Source organism: Thunnus maccoyii, chromosome 17 (assembly GCF_910596095.1).
Source record: "Thunnus maccoyii chromosome 17, fThuMac1.1, whole genome shotgun sequence".
NCBI classification, from domain to species: domain Eukaryota; kingdom Metazoa; phylum Chordata; class Actinopteri; order Scombriformes; family Scombridae; genus Thunnus; species Thunnus maccoyii.
In genome coordinates this window covers 6,455,772-6,476,240 of record NC_056549.1, presented here as the reverse complement: position 1 = coordinate 6,476,240, position 20,469 = coordinate 6,455,772, and the positions used below count along the sequence as shown (strand labels likewise).

Genomic DNA, 20,469 nt, shown 5'->3' with positions numbered 1-20,469 from the left:
CAACAAATGACATTTTATGATTTTATTATATATATTTGTGTGTCTTTGTATATCAACACCAAAGTATTGTTATATTCTTTTTTACTTATTTTTATTTATTTACTTTTTACCCAACTACTCCCACCTACATGTGCATATATGCTCACATATACTTCATATACTTTATATACTAATTGTTTACCCAGACAATACCAGACACTGCTCTGTTGTTTGTGACGCCATCTTGTTCACTGATGTTATGTCATGTTGCACTAATAAAAAGGGAGAAAATATATACATATGTTAGTTTACCAGTAAGATTAATAAAGCATCTACTGTGTAACTGCAAACTGACGAATTTATAGTGTTTGTCCATTTAACGGTTCTAAAATTTTGTAAGAAGGCATCTGTGATTTAATTTTACTATTCCACTCTTTTAATAAAATTTCTATCTTCCTTGTGTTTTGCTTTAAATGTTTTCTTTTTTTTTTAGTGTCCTTTCTTCAATAAGTCCTCCTAACTAAATCACTTTTGTCATCAGCTTCCAAAACAACCCATATTAGCATTTTCTGATCAATAATGTGGTCTGGAGTTTAGCTTTCCAGCTCTGGTGTGTATATGTCTGTGTGTGTGTGTGTGTGTGTGTGTGTGTGTGTGTGTGTATGTGTGAGTGGGTGTGTGTGTACCCGCTAATGTATTTCTTATCTCAGGGAACATAATGAATTAGCTCTGCTCTCAGATAAGATACAGCCGTGTTCAGTATTGATGTGGGCGTTTGCAGTTAATGCAGCAATTGGCGTCCAACCTTCTAGATGTGAAGATACGAGCGGACGTGTGAAGAGGCTTTTCCCATTTAAGAAGGTGCTGATATCATCGCTCCCCCGCAAGTAAGGCAGGGATGGACTCGACTGTAATGAGTTGAATTAGACCACATGCATGAAGTGATACGCAGGGCCGAGACACTGAGGGAGGGAGACGATGGAAATTGAATGTTACGGTATTTTCTCAGGCAGGTCTGACCTCAAGGAACATGAGAATGTCTGTTTTAATGGCTTCTTTTCCAAATTAATGGGCATTAATCTGCTTCTGTAGCAACTTCCAGTTATCTGGTTTTATGGGTCTGATATTTCCCAACAATTTCCTAATAATTTATTGTAAACTGGAAACTGCAACCTACTGTGTAATCTGTGAATTATGGAGAAAATACAGATAATAGTTGCTGTCATATTTGCTTGTGAATAATTGTGTTGAGTTAAAAAGCGTGAGGCTGAAGTACCTTAAAGTGCCACTGATGGTCGTTAGATGCTCCAATAGACTCCCATTCAAAAGGCATCAACTTCTGTCATGAAATACTAAGTAAATACATTTTTTCAACGAGTCATTATGGTGTCAATCTTTAAATTCGGGCCCTCTAATAAGTGTGCTGGTGGTCATTTTGGAAGTTATTGTTCTGTTGATAAGATCTGAAGACTTATAGTAGCTTTGATGTCTGCTGTGTGGGCGTTGATGGACAGCTGTGATTGACAGCTGGCTCTCTTCTTAACTGATGTTGATTGAGTTGTATTGTGGGTAACGTAGGCACCAGGTTTTAACAAGAAAGATATGTGCGATAAAATGACGATATCTCTGGTTTTGTTACATCGGTTTTTTTTTTTAACTATCCATCGTGAGTCTTACAGTGTTATCGGAGTATACAGTGTTAAACTGATGGATGCCTCTTTTAGCAGTTAATTGGAATCAATTAATTGGAATTGCACCTGTTGAACGATCATTATTTTTGCAAAATTACATGGCTCTTTCACGAAATTTCCATGAAATTTTTTTTTAGGAATTTAAGGATTCATAAATTGATATTTTTATGGAGGTGTCTTTGTGTACAGGAGTATTGTCATATCAAAAGTGGAAACAGACAAACATGAGCTGTTGAAAGAAGATTAATGTAAAATATGTTTGTATGCTGGAGCATTAAGATTTCCCTTCATTGCAACTAAAATACCCAGACCAAAAGTGTGTAGACCGGGGGGTCTGCATACTGTTAACCACATATTGAAGCTTTGATGCATGGATCAATAAATCAATCAACATCCAGCAGCACAAGTATGAGGAAAGGTCAAAGACTTAACTATTTTAGCCCTGTACTGTACTTTTATACCTCTCATTGGGAAACTTTGTTCTAAATGATCGTCACAGACTCACAGGAATATTTTGGGTAATTTCTCTAAGACGTCTGATCCTTAGAGTCTGCTATTGACTGCTTGTGTAAATCTACACTGAGGAACCAAACACATATGAGGGTTTTATCTAAAGCTAGAGAGCTTGAAAACCATCAGGCTGTGTTTTTCACGTTTCAGTGAGCGCCTCATATGATCCTCCTTCTCTCTCAGTTCTCAGCGCCTGGAGTTGATTCACTGTTTGTTAGTCAGCGACTCTCCATTAACCCTGAGTGTGTCGAGGTCAACATCACTGCAAAGTGTTCCTCAGACCTGCAGAGTCTCACGGGGCTGCAGCAGTGCTCTTCTTTTTTATGTCACTGAGATGTCTTCCACATCAGTATTTATGTGTTTTTAGGGGGAAGTCTCCAGTTAATGGGCTCCACAGAGAATATGAAAAAGAAAACAAAGACTGATAAAACAAAACAACATAATACAACAACCTATTACATCTATTAGCAGTCTGAAATCAAATCCTGTTCTGTGGGGCATTCAGTGTATTTAATATTCTGTAATTATCACTCTATAATGCTATAATGCTAATGGCGAAGTCTGCCATTCTGTTGAGCTGTTTTAAGTTACTGTTATGCTAACACATTTCCTAATGCTGCTACAAAATAAGATGATAAATAAGATGAGATTTCTGTCATTTTTTCACAGCGGATCAGTTTAAAATATTGCAGGGATCCTCAAAGAAATTTAAAAAGTGTCTGTACACCTGAATATATTTCAGAGGAAAGCACAACTTGAATAAAAATGAGGAACCTCCTGCATACTATCTATACACTCGCTGCTGGAATATATAATATATACCTGAACAGAAAAGTTGCAAACTAATCAATATTTCAGAGGTATGCTAGACTATGTGCGGAGGTTCCTCATTTTTATTCAAATATTGCAGGAAATAATGAGCAGTCAGGGGCAGCCACAGTGAGCTGTTAGATGGTGAGCTGCACACCTCTTATTGTGTCCTGTTGTTGTGTGGAAAACTACTTGCAACATGTGCAGCATGAAATCAGATCCATGTTGTAATTATTATTGACCGACTTCTTTATCAAAACAATGTGTTGCTGCTCTGTAGACAGAAACACCAGCTGCTCTTCTGTTATATTTCTGACAAAGAGAGCAGCTGCAGTGTTAACTCACACTTGATGTTACCACCTGTGTGTTTGTGTCACAGATCTTAAGGATTATAACTTTAAAGTCCAACTGAAATGAAATTACTTTTTTTGTCTACTACAGCAACATGTGTTCTTCTTTGAGAAAGAAATCATAAACCAAAAGGGAGAAATTTATGTTTTAAGTGTTTTGATTTCCTGATGGCTCATCCAAGTTTTACATTATTTCAATTTTCAATTTCAATCATCTACTTATGTAGCTGGAATCCTTATTTCCATATATCAAATCAAACCATTGCTCTTCAAAATCCCTTAACGTCACACTGTCTGTCCGTGACTTGTAATTACAGCAGTTTGTTTACTTTGTCTCCGTAGCCTGCCAGCTGCTGTCAATCAAACACAGACACTGACACACCCCTCCAGCTGCTGTCAATCAACCACAGACACTGACACGCCCTTCCAGCTGCTGTCAATCAAACACAGACACTGACACGCCCTTCCAGATGCTGTCAATCAAACACAGACACTGACACGCCCTTCCAGATGCTGTCAATCAACCACAGACACTGACACGCCCCTCCAGCTGCTGTCAATCAACCACAGACACTGACACGCCCTTCCAGCTGCTGTCAATCAAACACAGACACTGACACGCCCTTCCAGCTGCTGTCAATCAAACACAGACACTGAGACGCCCCTCCAGCTACTGTCAATCAAACACAGACACTGACACGCCCTTCTAGATGCTGTCAATCAAACACAGACACTGACACGCCCTTCCAGATGCTGTCAATCAACCACAGACACTGACACGCCCCTCCAGCTGCTGTCAATCAACCACAGACACTGACACGCCCTTCCAGCTGCTGTCAATCAAACACAGACACTGACACGCCCTTCCAGCTACTGTCAATCAAACACAGACACTGATACGCCCTTCCAGATGCTGTCAATCAACCACAGACACTGACACGCCCCTCCAGCTACTGTCAATCAACCACAGACACTGACACGCCCTTCCAGCTGCTGTCAATCAAACACAGACACTGACACGCCCCTCCAGCTACTGTCAATCAAACACAGACACTGACACGCCCCTCCTGCTACTGTCAATCAAACACAGACACTGATACGCCCTTCCAGATGCTGTCAATCAACCACAGACACTGACACACCCCTCCAGCTACTGTCAATCAAACACAGACACTGACACGCCCTTCCAGATGCTGTCAATCAACCACAGACACTGACACGCCCCTCCAGCTGCTGTCAATCAAACACAGACAATGACACACCCTCCAGCTGCTGTCAATCAACCACAGACAAACTGCAAAGACAAATCAAAGTCAAGTTGTACTTCATTGAAACGTCCAAAAGTCCAAATCAAATCTCTGGTTTGAGTCAAGTGTGAAGTGCTTTAGGGAAAGTCAAGTCTTTCCCTAATTTCAAGTAAAATCTTTTAGGCAGGTTGAAGTCTGAACCAATTTAAAATAACTGGGAAGTTTCAAGTCATTTGAAACAAATTAAGTCTTCGCACAGACCTGAGAATGGATTTCTTTTGTTATTCTGGGATTTTACCAGATAAAAACTTGAGACTTTAATGTTTTTGTGTTCAAGTCTCAAGTAAAGTCAAATCTTCAAGGTGTCAAGTCTCACAAAAAATCCAGGTCAAATCTTAAGTCCTCAAGTCCTTAAGAAAAAAAAAAATTATGTCTGAAAATGTGAAGAGCAATATGGAGGTAGTGCCAAGTTTCATTGATTATATGTTAGCAGTATTTAAAAAAACAGTCAATTGGAAACACCTGAAAATAATTAGTCAATAAAAACTGTATTTTGTAACAGCTTGTCTACACCGAAAGTGTTTCAGCTGCATTTTTCAGTCATCTGTCTTACACACATCTGATGGAACTCATAAACTTAAACTTAAATCAAGGGAAGGAAAAAAGAAATTATACAAATAATAACAAAATCAGTAAAGTGCACTCTGATCTCTTACTTTTGCAAAAGATAAACAGCCTTGAAGTTTCGTCTAATGCCGATCGAAGCTTTTTGCACCCACACCTCCCACTCCCACGGCCTCAGAGGCCTCGGTAAATATTTCAGCCATGAGGGAGGTTTAGTGGAGGACTGTGTCAGCCGGAGTGAGTAATGACTTAACACCAGCTTGATCTTCACAGATGGAGAAGAGGTCAGAGGGAGTGGGGGAGCTGAATTATTAAAGACCGGACAGCAGCAGGTCAGATCAGGTGTACATGATCAATGATGGAGGGGCACAGCTGGGAATCACTACTGTATCTCTGGGGATTACCGTTGTCGTTCTTACTTCACATGGTGATTTCAGTATAACGTAAACTTCCACAGGATGAATTCTGTCAGTACAGCAGCAGAGTCAGTGCTGCTCTGAGTTTCTCCTTTATTACACAAAGTTTACAGTGGCAGCATATCAGCAGAGCCGCAGCTTCCACCAGTGTCTAAACAGGACGCGTTCAGGTACAATGTTGAGTGTAGGTCACCTGTGTTTTGGCAGCACTCAGAGTTTGACACACAATCGCTGTAGTTACACACATAAAATGAAAACTGGAATGATGCCTCTCTGAAGATATTCTCTGCAAACCTACGGAGAAACGGGTGTTATGGTCAATCGCTGGTTGAAGTGGAGCCAACATGCGCACCTTCCAAATCCAACAAGTCCTCCAATTTAAACGACCAGCTATGATTTGACCATGTGACTCCAGAGCGACACATAGGAGCATTTTCTAATCTGCTGCCCCTATCGGCAGTAATCAGCAGGACGACATCAATTGTTTGTGCTTTCGAAAACTGTTACACATCACTGTATCCGTTCAGTCAGATGAGATGAACGACTGATAAACAAGGCTGAAACATGTCCTCTGTAAACACAACTTCAGCTGCTGGTTTGCTTCAATTAACATTTTATTTATTTTCAATAAAACTTTGTTGCTGATTGAGTAAAAATTCTCAGCTTCTCAGTGTGGACAGCTGATTCAACTTAAAGTTTATTGAACTTATTATCTCTAGTTGAGTTAACTAAAGTCAGTTAATTTACATTTTCACAACTCATCAGATGACTTTAAACTGATTATTCAGCTGAGGTTCAATAAACTCGCATTTTTATGGCAGCAGGGAAACTTTTTCTGTTTCTAAGTTGAAACAGCTTGAAATGTTTTATAGTTCAGGGAAGACAAATGCAGAATAAAACACTATCAGAAGCACAAACTCTGTAGTTGAACAGCAGCTGAAGTGCATTTCTCTCCATTTTTCATTTCATTAACTGCAGTTAACAGTTGTTTTGCATCAGGAACCAACCACTTTTGGTTGCATGTATACATAAAATTTATGTGAGGATCAGTTTGTAGCAATCTGTTACTATTAAAATATCTGTATTCTTCAGTGAAAAGAAGCGAAATCAGTTAAATTAACTGTTGTTTGGTTGAAAACATGCAGAATCTTGTGTGACGCATGCAAAAAATTCATTCATTCATTCATCCATCCAGCGGTCACCTGTCTCTTGGTGTGTTCGCTGACTTCTCCCGGCATGTCGTGGGCACTCTTGATGAGCGTGCGGGCGATGTGGTAGTAATACACCGAGATGATGGCCAGAGGGATCAGGAAGTAAACCAAGAAGATCATCACCGAGTGGATCTTAGGATGCATCTGATTAGACAACGGGTACGGCACGCAGTTCACGAAGGTCACGTTAGTGTCGTCCCTGTGACCCTGAGGAGCAGAGGAGAGGAAGAGGAAGAGGAGGAGGAGAGGAGAAGAGGACAGGTGTAGAGAATAGAAGAGGGAGGGAAAGGAGAGGAGATGATGAAAAGAAGGATGTGGGAGAGGATAAATGGGGTAGATAAGAGGAAAGAAGAAGATGATGGCAATGGAAAAAGGGGTGAGAAAGGGAGAAAGAAGAGGAGAGAGGAGATAGAGAGGAGCGACAACAAAGAGGAGGAAGGAAGAAATTGAAGAGAAAATGCAAAAAATGAAGACATACAGTGAATGAGAGGATGGAGGAAAGAAGGGGAGAAGAAGATAATAAAAGATGAATGATGGGAAAGGAGGAGGAGGAGTGAACAAACAAAATAAGAAAGGAATCAAGTGGGAAGGGATGAGGAGGAGAAACAATGCACAAAAATAAAAGGAGAGGACAATTAGGAAACAAAAAAACAGATTATACGAGAAGAAAAAAGGAGAGAAAAGTGAAAGAGGAGAGGAGAGATAGAGGACAGACATTACAACACATCAGTAAAGCTCGTAAAGCAGATTGACGAGTAAAACGGAGGCACTTGTCATTCATAAATCTGATGATAAAAGAGTTAATAGCCGTCGGGGGTGATGTTTGTTCGTCTGGTGGGAAACCCCGCTGAGACGCTCGCTGCAGTTTCATCCTCTCTGTCGGTGATGAGCTTTCAGCAGGAAGTGATGAACAGCAAACATTCAGTCTGAATGTACAGGAGGTCAAAACATCTGCCGGCAAAAAGCTGTTAGCATCCGATTACGCTCATATCTAGATACCGTTTGGTGGATTGTTGAGTCACAATGGAGCGAATCATTGATTTCATCCTTTAAGTTCATACTTTGAAAGCTCTGTGAGGTGTGACTGATTCATTTGAGTGCTGGCACTCCATGTAAACATAATTAGTAATTAAAAAATAATCGTTAAGCAATGTAATAAAATGTGATTTTTATGTTTTTATTTGTGTTTTCCCCTTTTTGCCTGCTGTGCACATGTTGTCAAATTGATGTTGTTTTCCTCATCTGCTTGTTTTTTTCTTATGTGTTTTCTTAAAGGCAATTTTCTATATTTTTCTTCTTGTCAACAAAACTCATGTTTGGAGTCAAACCAACAATGAACTGATCTACTAACAAGTACTGTGTGTGTATCTAAAGCCTGTTATATCTCATTCCTCTGTGCTGTAGACCTCTGTTGTTGTGCAAAACTATTAAAAACACATTAACGAGTCACACCGCTGCACTGGGTGACACCTTCCTTCATCGTGAAGAGTTTGGTCGCGTTAGTTTGTTTAGAAACAATGATAAAAAGCAACAATAGCGTTGAGATTATTCGCCGCTGCTCATGTGTGTGAACGTGGTTCTGCGTACAGAGCTTCACTCGCCGCCGTCTGCAGGGTCACAGGAACATGTCACCCAGTGCAGCGGTGTGACTCATTGATGTGTTTTTAATAGTTTTTGGACAACAACAGAGGACGTTTCAATTATCTAGTTTTTTTTGTTCCTGTTTCCTTTTAAATAATTATTATTTTCAGCCTTTGTTTGGTAGGAGAGAGTGCAGAGATGCAGGTAATAGTGTTCTGTCTCTAACAAAGTCCGCTATGTTTTTATGAATATGTTAAAATGTCAAGAAATTAAAACAAAACCAACTTGAAACATTGACTTTCCATATTGAGTCTCCAGAGTAACAACATCTATAGTTGAAACAATCTGTAGTTGAAATCAAAGACCCTGTTTACACCTGGTATTAACATCCATCTGGAGTGATCCGATCACAAGTGGACAGCTCTAAGTACAGGTGTAAACGCACCCACAGACGCATTGAGGACAGATTGAGATCCGATCACTCAGACCACATTCGGAGGTGGTCTGGGTCGCATGTGGCCACATTCTTTTAGTAGTGTAAACGCAAATGCGTCCTGGGCCACATTGGAGGACCACCTACTCAACTGACGTCCTCTATTTTCCGGCAGACTAGACACCGGACCCTCCGTCCAAAGAATATTTATCCTGTTATCACACAAGTTGAACACAGCTTTGGACGAATAACGAACAAATTTGTCCAACTTCAGGTTATAGATGGTTAAAAGGGGAAGATTTGCCTGGAAATCTTAACTATATTATCATTATACAGTAATATTTGTTGTATTTTTGGCGTTTTACCTGCATGGAGACGACTTGTGAGAAAATGGCCTCAGGAACAGCCAGCAGGACAGACAGCAGCCAGATAGAAACGGCCTTGAGACACGTCCAGAAGACAGCGCTGGATGTCTGGATGTCCATGGGGTTCACTATGGCCTTGTACCTGACAGAGACAGACAGAAGTGTCAATAAAGCATCTAAAAGCCAAACAGAGCAACAGGTAAACGTCACAGTAAATGATCTCAACTCATTGTGTAATCTGGAAACAACCACCGAACAGTGTGATGATGTAACACTGTGCTGCAACATTTGATAGTTTGACTCCTACAGTGTTCTGCTTTAAATTACGGTGAATAATTAACATGAGAACTGAGATCTGTCATCGATAAAGTTTCAGTATATTCATATGATCCTGTGGTGGTTATTTGCAGAAGAGTCTACAGGTGTGCCAGCAGCTCTGTGAGGCTGTGATGGACAATGTAAAGAAAAGTTCAGGTTCAAGTTTATTTGTATAACACAATATCATACAAAAGCATTACAAAGTGCTTTACAGAGTGATGGAGCAGTGGATGTTCCCATCTTTAGGTGCATAAACACTGAAGTTTTTGAGCAAACTGTAAAATATTGGACAAGTTTTAAAGGACGGTGTTCACAATTTTTAATGTCTGTCCTAAAACAACAGTCAGTGTATTTAAAACTGTATTTAACATGTATTTAAAAGTTTATCTGAAGATAGTATGAAGGAAAAGTCCCTCTTTTTGTTACTATACTTCCACCGCAGCTCAACAGGGAAACACTGTCCGAGGAAACACAAACAGGGAATTTGATGCTAAAAAATATATATCCACATCCAAATAGATATCCACTTGATATGACTAACTCAGACTGCTGAAGCCTCATATAAGCTTCACATCAACTTCTAAATGCATTTTTGCACAAATGAAGACTGTGGATTTTGTCATAAGTGCCTCATGAAGGGATCATTTAATAGCCAACATGAACAGGATGAATGATTAAACAGAGAAAAACTTGACGATTATTTTAAGAAAGACTTCAAAAACTGTGAACCTGTCCCTTAATTTTGACCTAAGCTCACAAAAAACATAAATATCAAGCCATCATCACCAAATCGCACGATAATCCATCCAATCCACGTTTCACTCTAAATCACAATTAACTTTACAAAAGCCGAAAACCTCAAAACTAACAAATAATAAATGGAAAACACCACCTACTGAAACTACAGTAAATCACTTCTGACTCTCCTGCTCTCAAATCTGATCCCTCTCAGTGTGACATTTGAAAATAAGAGTGAATCATGACTTTACAAAGTGACTGGGAACTCCCTCACTACACTGATTTAATACAGAGCACTTGTTTTTTTCTCTGATGACAACACACACACAAATATTTCAACATCAACAGCCTGTACTCTCATCTTCCTTTAGATGACACATTGAGCCTAATTTTTTGAAGTAAATTCATCTACCAGCACATCCTGCATGTGACTAACTGTTGACAAAATGACAAGAAATGTTTAATTCTTTACAAGACAAGTAATAAATAGGTTTTAGGTGTATGTACTCTTTAATATTGTTTTAGATTGCAGTGCATGCAGAAAAATGCTTTATAAAGACAAGTGAATGCACAAAATGAACAATAAACCAATGGAGTAGTGTAGTAAGAAGGGATTTAACTATGATATATAGAAAATAAAGCATGTAAAATGTACAGCACAGCATCCTTGAGCAGTATATCCCCAATCGTTTTAGTTTGTTGATGAATAAAACGTTATCATCAGCATATATGAGAACAAAATTAATTCTTTCTACTGAAAAAGAGTTCAGTGTTTCCACATGACATCTGACTGCTGTTAGACGTCTTCATGAGACACAAACCAACATCCTGAACAGCATGTGTACGTTGGTTTTGTGTGTGTTTCTTTAGTAATCAAGTGAATTTGGGGTTTATCAGGGTCGGTAGTGTGCTGTGATCCCACTGGGACCCTTGTCTTTATGGGTGGGGGTGATGGCCTCTGCCCAGTCTGCCTGTGAGTGTGATACTACCCTGGTGTGTGTGTATTAACCTGTGATGTCTTTTAGGTGCCTGAGAAGCTTGATTGTGGTGGCTAACCTGATCTGGAGCACCTGGGCCCAGTGCTCCCATAGGCTATAAAAACCTCAGTATTCAGTCAGGCTACTGACCACCACACCTCACATCCCGGTTCATTCTCTTTATTATAATAAATGTTAATTTGCTGGCATTTGTTGGCGTGTCCATTCCCGTTCTCATAGCCTATGGGCATGTGGGTGACACACACACAAACACACACACACAGGTGTGATGCCTTGCAGCAGTGCTGCTCCTGCAGTGCAGGTCAGTTCCCATGGTGCACTGCTGTGGTGCACAGCAGCAACAATAAATCCTGATCATCCACTCTCTTTGACCTTTTACCTTCTAAAGCTATGAGGAGAAATACAAGGGCTGTGTTCCAAATCACATACAAACTGCATACTACCTACTACATGAACTATTAGGAATGCCATTACCAGCCAACTGTTCACACTGAAGTATACTCAAGCAATGCAGTCACATGACGATATCGCAGTCCGCCATTGCACAGTCTGAAGATATGCAACGTATTTTTGGGCAGTTGAGCACTTCCAGTAAGCTCACGCTGCATACTCATAAATTCTTGCTAAGCTAGTATACATCCAGGCATTTCTCACATACACAAGATCATACTATGCATTTGGAACGCACTACATACTCAATTTGACGTCGTAATTAGTATGAATAGTACGTTAGTATTAATAACACAGACAAGCAGCTCCTTCAGTTTTCTTCACGTCGCTGAGTGACTGCAGGCTTCAACAAACCTCCTCTCACAACAGCTCCACACTTTTATTATTCAGCAGCTCACACAGAATAATAAAAAGACATTTTGGCTGAACTTCAACATGGATCTACGAATAAACAGATTAAATTAGACCTCAAAAAGCTGCCACTGTAAATATCCACATTAATAAAATCATAAAAACCATTATGAAATGAACCCATCATCCCTCTTCAGATTTTCTGGTCCAAACATAAATCATTGAATAATTATATAATTTCTCTTTTGACAGCGTTAGCGGCTCCAGATGTTAGTTAATGAGAAACTCCATCAGCCATTGGACGGCTGCAGACCAGAGGACAAGGAGAGGAAACACTATATTCATAATTATTCTTTATGTGTAATCATGGAGCTGCATTTTAAACTCCTCATTAGGCAGAAAATCTGTGATTCAGCAGGACAGAGACACAGAACAGGACTCGTTTATAGCGCTGACTGACAGCCATCTGTTGATTTAACGGAGCTGAAGCTGCATTTAAGCCAGCTTAAGTCTAAAACGCTGTTTTTGAACAAAAACGACAAGGAGTTTTAGTTTGTTTCTGCAAATACCTTCGTCCACATTACAACACCAAAACAGGTAATTCTCCTCCTACTGGGCATGTGCAGACGACCACCATCTATTTTTTCAGCAATATGACAGCATTTCTACAAAGCTCCGTTTTTCTCGTTCACACTACGACAGCAAGTCGGCGTTTTAACAGTTACAAATTCTGGAGGATGTTTTGGAAAATTTATGTTTTTGGGGGAGAAAAATGCTGTTTCAGTCTAGATGGGGGGCCGAAAGGGAGAGAAGAAGATGCATTTATGAATTTAGCCTGAAACATCCAAATAAGGAAAAAGTTATGAAATGGTTAACTCAGGCTTTTTTTTTTTTTTGCTTTATTGTTTATATTCAGGATTTTCACACAGTGACTGTGTGTCTTCGACAGCAACAGTCATGTGAGTTTATCACATGTCACATTGCTTTACGATGTCATTTTGAGGCTGTCAGATTACGTGATGAATGTGTGGTGAATCGTAGCTCAACTCAAGTGTTGTACTTAAGCACAATTTTGAGGTACTTGTACCTGTATTTTCTTGTACTATTTTCAATTTATGCCAATTCAGAGGCAAATAGTGTACTTTTTACTCCACTACATTTTTTTTTTCCAGCAATATCTTTATTTAAATTTTAAAATTGCTTCCAACAACAAAGAAATATGTTTTCATCCAGCAAGAGAAATATAAAAAAGCAAATAGATTATTGTCCAACATTGAAATTAAGCTTTCCCTCACATGCCAGACATTTGGAAGATAATAACAGAACAATAATAAATTGAAAAACAAATAATTAGTAAATATAATTAATAAAATAATCAGTGAAATTCAAATAATAAGAAAAATTAAATAATTAAAAAAAATAAAGGTAATTAGTTTCTGTTTGTTATATTCATATCTTCCTTTTATTATTTATACATTGTTGTCGAGCTCAAAGATAAAGTTCACATGGAAAACAACAAACAAGCATTAACAGGAGTTAGTTCAGGTAAATACCTCGTCACTACATTTATTTTACTTTTTTTTTAACATTTACTTGTTGCTTCTCTGATTTTTCATCTCACAACTCCTCGGATTTATCTGGTGACCCTTCGGAGGGGCCCGACCCCGAGGTTGGGCACCAGCGGACTAAACTAACTGTATATAAAGTAGTTACACAGTAATATAAAGTACATTGCAAGACAAAGTTAACATAAAATACTGTAGAATGTGTTTCTCAGCCTTGTGATGCTTGTACTCGACTGTCAGGAAGTTAAAGTGTGTTTATGCCTCTCTGACTGTTTCCAGAGCTGCTTTCATGACCGGAGTTTGTATTTCCACCAGAATATCGCACACTGCTGTTCTGTTGGATCCTATTTTAATAACTCAAGACTCAAGCATATTCTTAAAAAACACAGTTTTTCCCCCTCTCTCTTCCTGCTGTATTTTATTCAGAGACACAAACAGGGTCACAGTGAGGTCGGATCGGTCCGGTGTTTCATTGAGAATGATTCATTCAGACTGTGTCATACACTTCTCACCCATAAATCTTACATCAATGTGCTGTACTTTATGTTTTATTGATGTGGTGGTTTATTGATTATTAATGTCATGTGGGAGCAGGTTTTCAGTTTTGTCCCCGGGGGCTTTAAATTTTGGCGGACGAAGTCCGAGGTGAGTCAGAGTTGCAGGTGATATTAAAGCAGTAAGTGTTAAAAATGGAGCAAATGTTCAAATCAAATGAAACTTACAGGTCAGTGCAATTCAAATGTGCTTCACAGATGACTGACCAGCTGATAATTAGATTATTATTAGAGACTAATGCACACAAGACATGAAAATAAGGAAAATAAAACCAATAAAAGAGGTGCAAATTGAAAAAAAACAGCAGTAAATTTGATAAAAGACAATGACAAATATAAAAGATCAGATGGAGTAAAACATCCGAATCAAACAAGAGGCTCAAGAGGTTTGAATTTTAAAGACATCAACACTTTCAGCTGCTGTTAGATCTTCATCAGACTGTTTAAACAGCTCACAGCATAAAAACTAACAACTAACTGCTTTTGAACGGCACTTTAGAACAAAAAAGAGACTTGTGCCAGAGGACCTGAGGATCATGGTTTATACTTTGCAAGCATGTCAGACAAGTGGGCTGCTGCAAGACCATGAAATGCTTTAAAAACTAGTTGAATAATTAACAAATCAAGAGGAAAAAAAACATCAAAAGACTGAAAAATGACCAATGCAATCAATGTAAATGTAATGATTATAGTCTAAATATAGATTTTTGAGGCTGATACTGATATTGATACTGTGTTTACACAACCTGTGACATAAATAAACATTGTTGATGAGTTTTTTTTAAGTCCAAGAAATTATAGAACAGTGACACTGTTTGAAAATGTACCTTTGACATTTCTGTACTGCAATTTCTAGTCATTTATCAGCTGACATATACAACAATACAGATATACGGTATCTGCAACGAACTGATACTGGCGGATTTATCAGTCAAGCTTTAGTAATAATGCCAACAATGGAAAGTCTGTATGAGCAACAAAAGGAGAAAGATGTGGAAACACTGTTCACCATCTCATGATGTAAAAAGCATGAAAATGTATTTTATTTCCCTGGGAAATGTGGTCACCCAGATATTACACCACTATGTGATGGTTGAACATGTGATTTTAACACCACATTCATTAATCTGCTGCTGGAACAGCCTCTTCTGCTTTCCACCAGATGTTTAAACCTGGCTGCAAGGATTTCCTCTAATTCAACCAAAAGAGCATTAAAGGACAATTTTTCAAGTGTCTTAAATCAACAGTCAGTGAAAGAGGTTTTTCCTCGCTGTAATCATTCTTCCTGTTCCTACTGGCTGTTAAAAGATCCCCTTCAAGTGTGCTTTCAATGGAAGTGATGGAGGACACACAATCATTTAGTGCAAAATTACATTTAAAAGTTGATGTGAAGCTTATATGAGGCTTCAGCAGTCTGAGTTAGTCATATCAGGTGGATATCTGACACATTTACAGTCTTTTTAGCATCATATTCCCTCTTTGTGTTTCCTTGTTGAGCTGCGGTGGAAGTATGGTAACATAAAGAGGGACTTTGGCACTAAAAAGACTGTAACATTGAAAGATATCTACTTGATTTGACTCATTTGGACGACTGAAGCTTCACATTAGCTTCAGATAAAGTTTTAAATATAAACTTTTCCATAAATACAGTAGTAAACAAACACAAAGACATACGTGGAGGAATGTGTGGTGCTGTAATTACTGTACGGAAGAAAGACAAAAAGAAAACAGAAGATGCGACTTTTGAATCGCTCAGGGAGGAAGGACGGAGAATTCCTGTCTGAGTGAAGAGGAGAGAAAGTTCAGCGAGAACTTCATCCAACAGCTCAAAGTGACTTTTGTTGAGTTTTGAGAGGAAGTAAACCCAAACGAAAAGAGTCAGCTTTATTTTCATTTTTATATTTTCAGTTGACACAATAGGAGCGAATGAATGAACAGACAAAATTGACGTGTAAAATCTTTCTTGCATTGTTCGAAGTGTGTGTGTGTACTTGTGTGGAACATATTTTGGGTCTTGGCGAGGTCCAGTATTGATGTTGGCTGATAAAACCTGGCTCACAGTCAACGTTCCAGTTCATCCCAAAGCTGTTAGAAGAGGTTTAGGTCAGGACTCTGAGCACACCGAACCAGGAAAACCAGGACAGAAAGGGACAAACACAACCTGTTGACACAAAGTTTAATATATTAAACGCCGGAGCATTAAGACTTCCCTTCATTGGAACAAATAGGCCCAAAGTAGTAAAACTAAAAATGTTCTACACAGCCACTAAACAGTTGGCAGTGCTCTACAGCCTAACAGTCCCTGAGGATGTATTTGTTACTGAGAAGCTGTACTTCAGGTCCAGGGTCAGTATCATCTGTCTGAATCTGTCCAAATGTTCTGAATATGAGAGAGGGTGCATGCCCTTGCAAATAAATTAAGTTATTGCTTGTGATCTTTTATTTGCAGGCCTCTAAAAGCTGGAACATGGAGCGTAAATATCAAACCGTGCTGCTGCAAAAACATTTCCTCCTCCTGTGTTTGTGGTTTTGGGAAGGTATCGATCTGTTGTCTCTTCCACTTTAGTTAAAGAGGAAGAGACAACAGATCAAACTGCAGCCTCATTATTTCAGCTTCAGATAAACTTTTAGATACTTTTTTTTTTTCACAAAACAAGGACGGTGGATTTTGTCCTCCATCACTTACATTGTAAATGCATTATGTCTTCTAATGGGCATTATGAGCAGGAGGAATGATTATAGGAAGAAAAACCTTCACTTTTGTTTTAAGATGGACTTGAAACTACCCTTTAAGGCCTGAATGAGATACTAAGGCAGCGTACTGTTGTGTGAAACAGGCTAAGTGTGAAATAAAAGTTTCTCAAACCATATAAACCATCATTTTCACTTTTTAAACCATATCAGCCCCACATGTTTTCAGCAAAGCCTTGAATCTTTTACTGTCCATCACATGTGGCATTTTTGGTATTAAACCCAACTCATAGCTGCATAAGAACCAATATGTTTTAAACAGATTGGTTGGAACAAACCCTTCAGTCGTCTGTGTGAGCAACACCAGCCGGTTTCTAGTTTTTATCTCCTGACAACCAGTCTGCTAAAATGAATAAAACTCGGGGGCTCAATTCCAAAATCTCGCCTAGAACGTCGTCTCTTTAGGCACCGAGTGGATCATTTTCTAGTTTTAATGACACATGGAAGTTTCTGTGCATAACAACTTACCAACTTATCAACTGATCATGTTATAGCGAGAAAAGTTTGTTTTAATGAGATACATTTACTTCATGAAATAATGAGTTTTGTGTTTTAATGATTAAGTGATGTGCTGCCATAAGATGCTGTTTATTCTTGTACAGTTCGTGAGGTATTGCATGAATTCATTTGTCCTGATAACTCGTGTGCCCATAGTGTTACAGATAAAACTTAAGGAAGAGATACTTTTGTCACAGCTGTTAGCATTTGGCTAAAACTTTCCTACAACATCAGTTCCTCTGACTTGTTAGAATAGAAAAGCTCCAGGTCTCAAAATCTTCTAATTATGAGATATTATTATTTTCTTTTTTTTGGTCAGCAGTGCTGTATTAAGAGTGTTCTGTTTGTATGGATGATAGATCAGTCCTTTAATCTCATTTGTTACTGTTAAAAAACACGAATGGACTGAAAAACACCATAAAATTACGTCTTTATTCCAGTTTTTTGATTCCAACACTGCATTTTATTTTCTCTACTAAAAATGATGCGAGCGGCTCGTTTACATTTCCAAACAGATATAAAACTTACAGGAAGAAAAGTTATAGCGTAATAAAAAAGTAACGTATAATAGCGCGTTTATATACATGCACTCATAAATCAAACTCTGCTGTGTCATGATGTGATTCAGTGGAGCTGTGAAATCAGCACAACTGTCAGAGCCTCGACTGTTTATCTTCAAGGTTTGTGAAAAAAAAAAGAAACAGACTGAAGAGCGTCTCCGTCTGTGTGAGTCACCCTCCGCATATGAAACTGTCCATTAATCACACTCGCTGGATTCAAACCTGTTTTCTAACCTTTATTTATTCAAGGAAAGGTGACGCCTCCTGCTGCCCTTTCATTCAGTCACACATACACACACACTCACACACACTAGAGGAAGCTGGTCAACGGTTTTCTGCTTTACACCCACAGAGCAGCTCCGCCGGCCTTGCACCTCAGTAGCATTAACATCAGACGTGTAGAGGTGTGTGTGTGCAGGTATACGCACCTCTGAGCAGACATATTTATCATATACCTGCCTAAAAACAGACACACATATGTATTACTGTCCATCTTGCAGAGCAAAGTTGCAGCCAATCATGTTTTTTTTAATGTAATCTGTGGTGTTTATTGCACATGAATGAGATATTGTTCCCTGATTTTAGTCTTTAAGGCAAAGCCTCCTTCCAGGCAACAGAGGGAACCTACTGGGCCGATTGTTCCTTATGAATGTGGTCACGCTGTACAGATCAGATCACGTTGAGAGCCTGATCACATCCAGATGTGGTCTGGCTGTTCTGAGTGAATTTACACCTGCATTGACGTGTTTTTTCTTTGTCCAGATAACGTATCCAGATACAGATCACGTGTTAACGCCAGGTGTAAATGAGGTAATAACGATCAGTGAAGAAGAACACAAAACAACTGTCACAGCAAAGAGAAAAACAGTGAAGTCTGTTCATCGATCTGATGTGTTTATTTGATCTTTCACTTGTTTAGTTTTGACAAACTAGACCAATGCAAAACATTTACAAAATGTTTAAACAATGAGAAACAAACTAAACACTTGTAGCAGCCAAACTCCCTCCAAAATATGACATACTCGTTATGAATATTCATGCAACGTGACTTCCAGTTCATCAGAGTTTAGAAAAACACATTTAAGGATCCTTCAGTTTAAGTTACTTTCCTGTTTCATCATCGTTCTATTAGCAGAAAACCAACTAGGATGTCTGTTCAGAGAAATTAAAGACAGAGCTCAAGGCCAGTTCAGAAAGAAACAACTAATTATGATTAATTACTTCTTATTAACATGAATAATACTTCAATTATCCCTCTCTTTATTTACTAATCAAATAATACATCACATTATATATATATAAATAACTTTTTTGTGTTGTTCCACAGTGGAGGAAGTGGGTCACTCAGATGTATGTAGAAGTAATATTACAACTACAAGCAATACTGCAATATAAAAATACTCCATAAAAGTAAAAGTCCTTTATTGAAAATCTCAGTTAAGTAAAAATACCTCAGTATTAGCAAAATGTGCTCAAAGTACCAAAAGGTATGTGACTCATAATTCAAGTCCTCTTGTACGTGTTAACCTCTTAGACCCTGTTTACACTTGGTTTTAAAATGTATCATGAGTGATCGGATCACAAGTGGACAGAGACCACTGAGGACTCTTCTCATTTCTTTATTTCCTGCCTCCTCGTCTCCTCTCTCATCCGTCCTCCTGCCTGTGACCCGGAAATCTATCTCAGCGCATCACGTTTAAGGATGTCTCAGTTCCTAAAATGCATCTGGAGGAGAGAGGAGGCTTGCCAGAGGAGCTATGAGTGAGGATACACAGGTGTATCTTTTCTGCACTCGTGACGTATAGAAGAGGCGTGACGCACAGCTGGAATATACAAACCATTTGTAGTGCTTCACACAATAAAACATATAAAGGATGTGTGTGTGTGTGTGTGTGTGTGTTAAATAAAATATAACAATGTATGACATCTCTACATTCTTGTCATATTACGCCACATTGTGATTTGAATTAGTAAAGTAAATATATAAATTGTCATGAACACTGTTCTGCTCATCTGTCAGAGATCATAGAATAAAGCGACAGGCTGTAACAAAACCATGGACAGATGACGCAGCTCTGCCGCATGTTATATTTAATTGACATGACGGCTCCGAAGCGAGGACGTCTCATTTTGTTAAACGCCTGTTGCCTTGATTCCTCTCTCCTCGTGTCTCCTCCTCGCCTCCTCAGGTGGGAGGGACTAAGACGTGAGGAGAGGAGGCGAGGAAAGGAATCGAGGATGTACAAACTGAGAAATGAGAAGAAGGGCATGACGTATTGTGATCTGATCACTCAAACAACTTGCTGAGGTGGTCTGGGACGCATTTGACTACATATCCTTTGTAGCGTAAACGCTAATGCGTCCCCGACAAGGACGTAACAGGCAAATACATCATCAATGCAGGACATGGCGGTTGTTTTAGTGACTGTGCGCCAACGCCAAATGACTTCGTCCTGCCAATCTCAGCAG

At 38.9% G+C, this 20,469-nt stretch overlaps 1 protein-coding gene across 1 annotated transcript in view; it reads right to left on the bottom strand.

Annotated features, from left to right (window-relative positions):
* The window catches only part of nmbr (neuromedin B receptor), a 75,499-nt gene that overhangs the window by 27,394 nt on the left and 27,636 nt on the right, over positions 1–20,469 (bottom strand). The window contains exons 2-3 of the mRNA XM_042389611.1: positions 9,218–9,359; positions 6,830–7,045 (exon numbers count right to left, since the gene is read on the bottom strand). Of these exons, the coding sequence (XP_042245545.1) occupies positions 6,830–7,045; positions 9,218–9,359 (358 nt within the window). The remainder of the gene's footprint in view (positions 1–6,829; positions 7,046–9,217; positions 9,360–20,469) is intronic.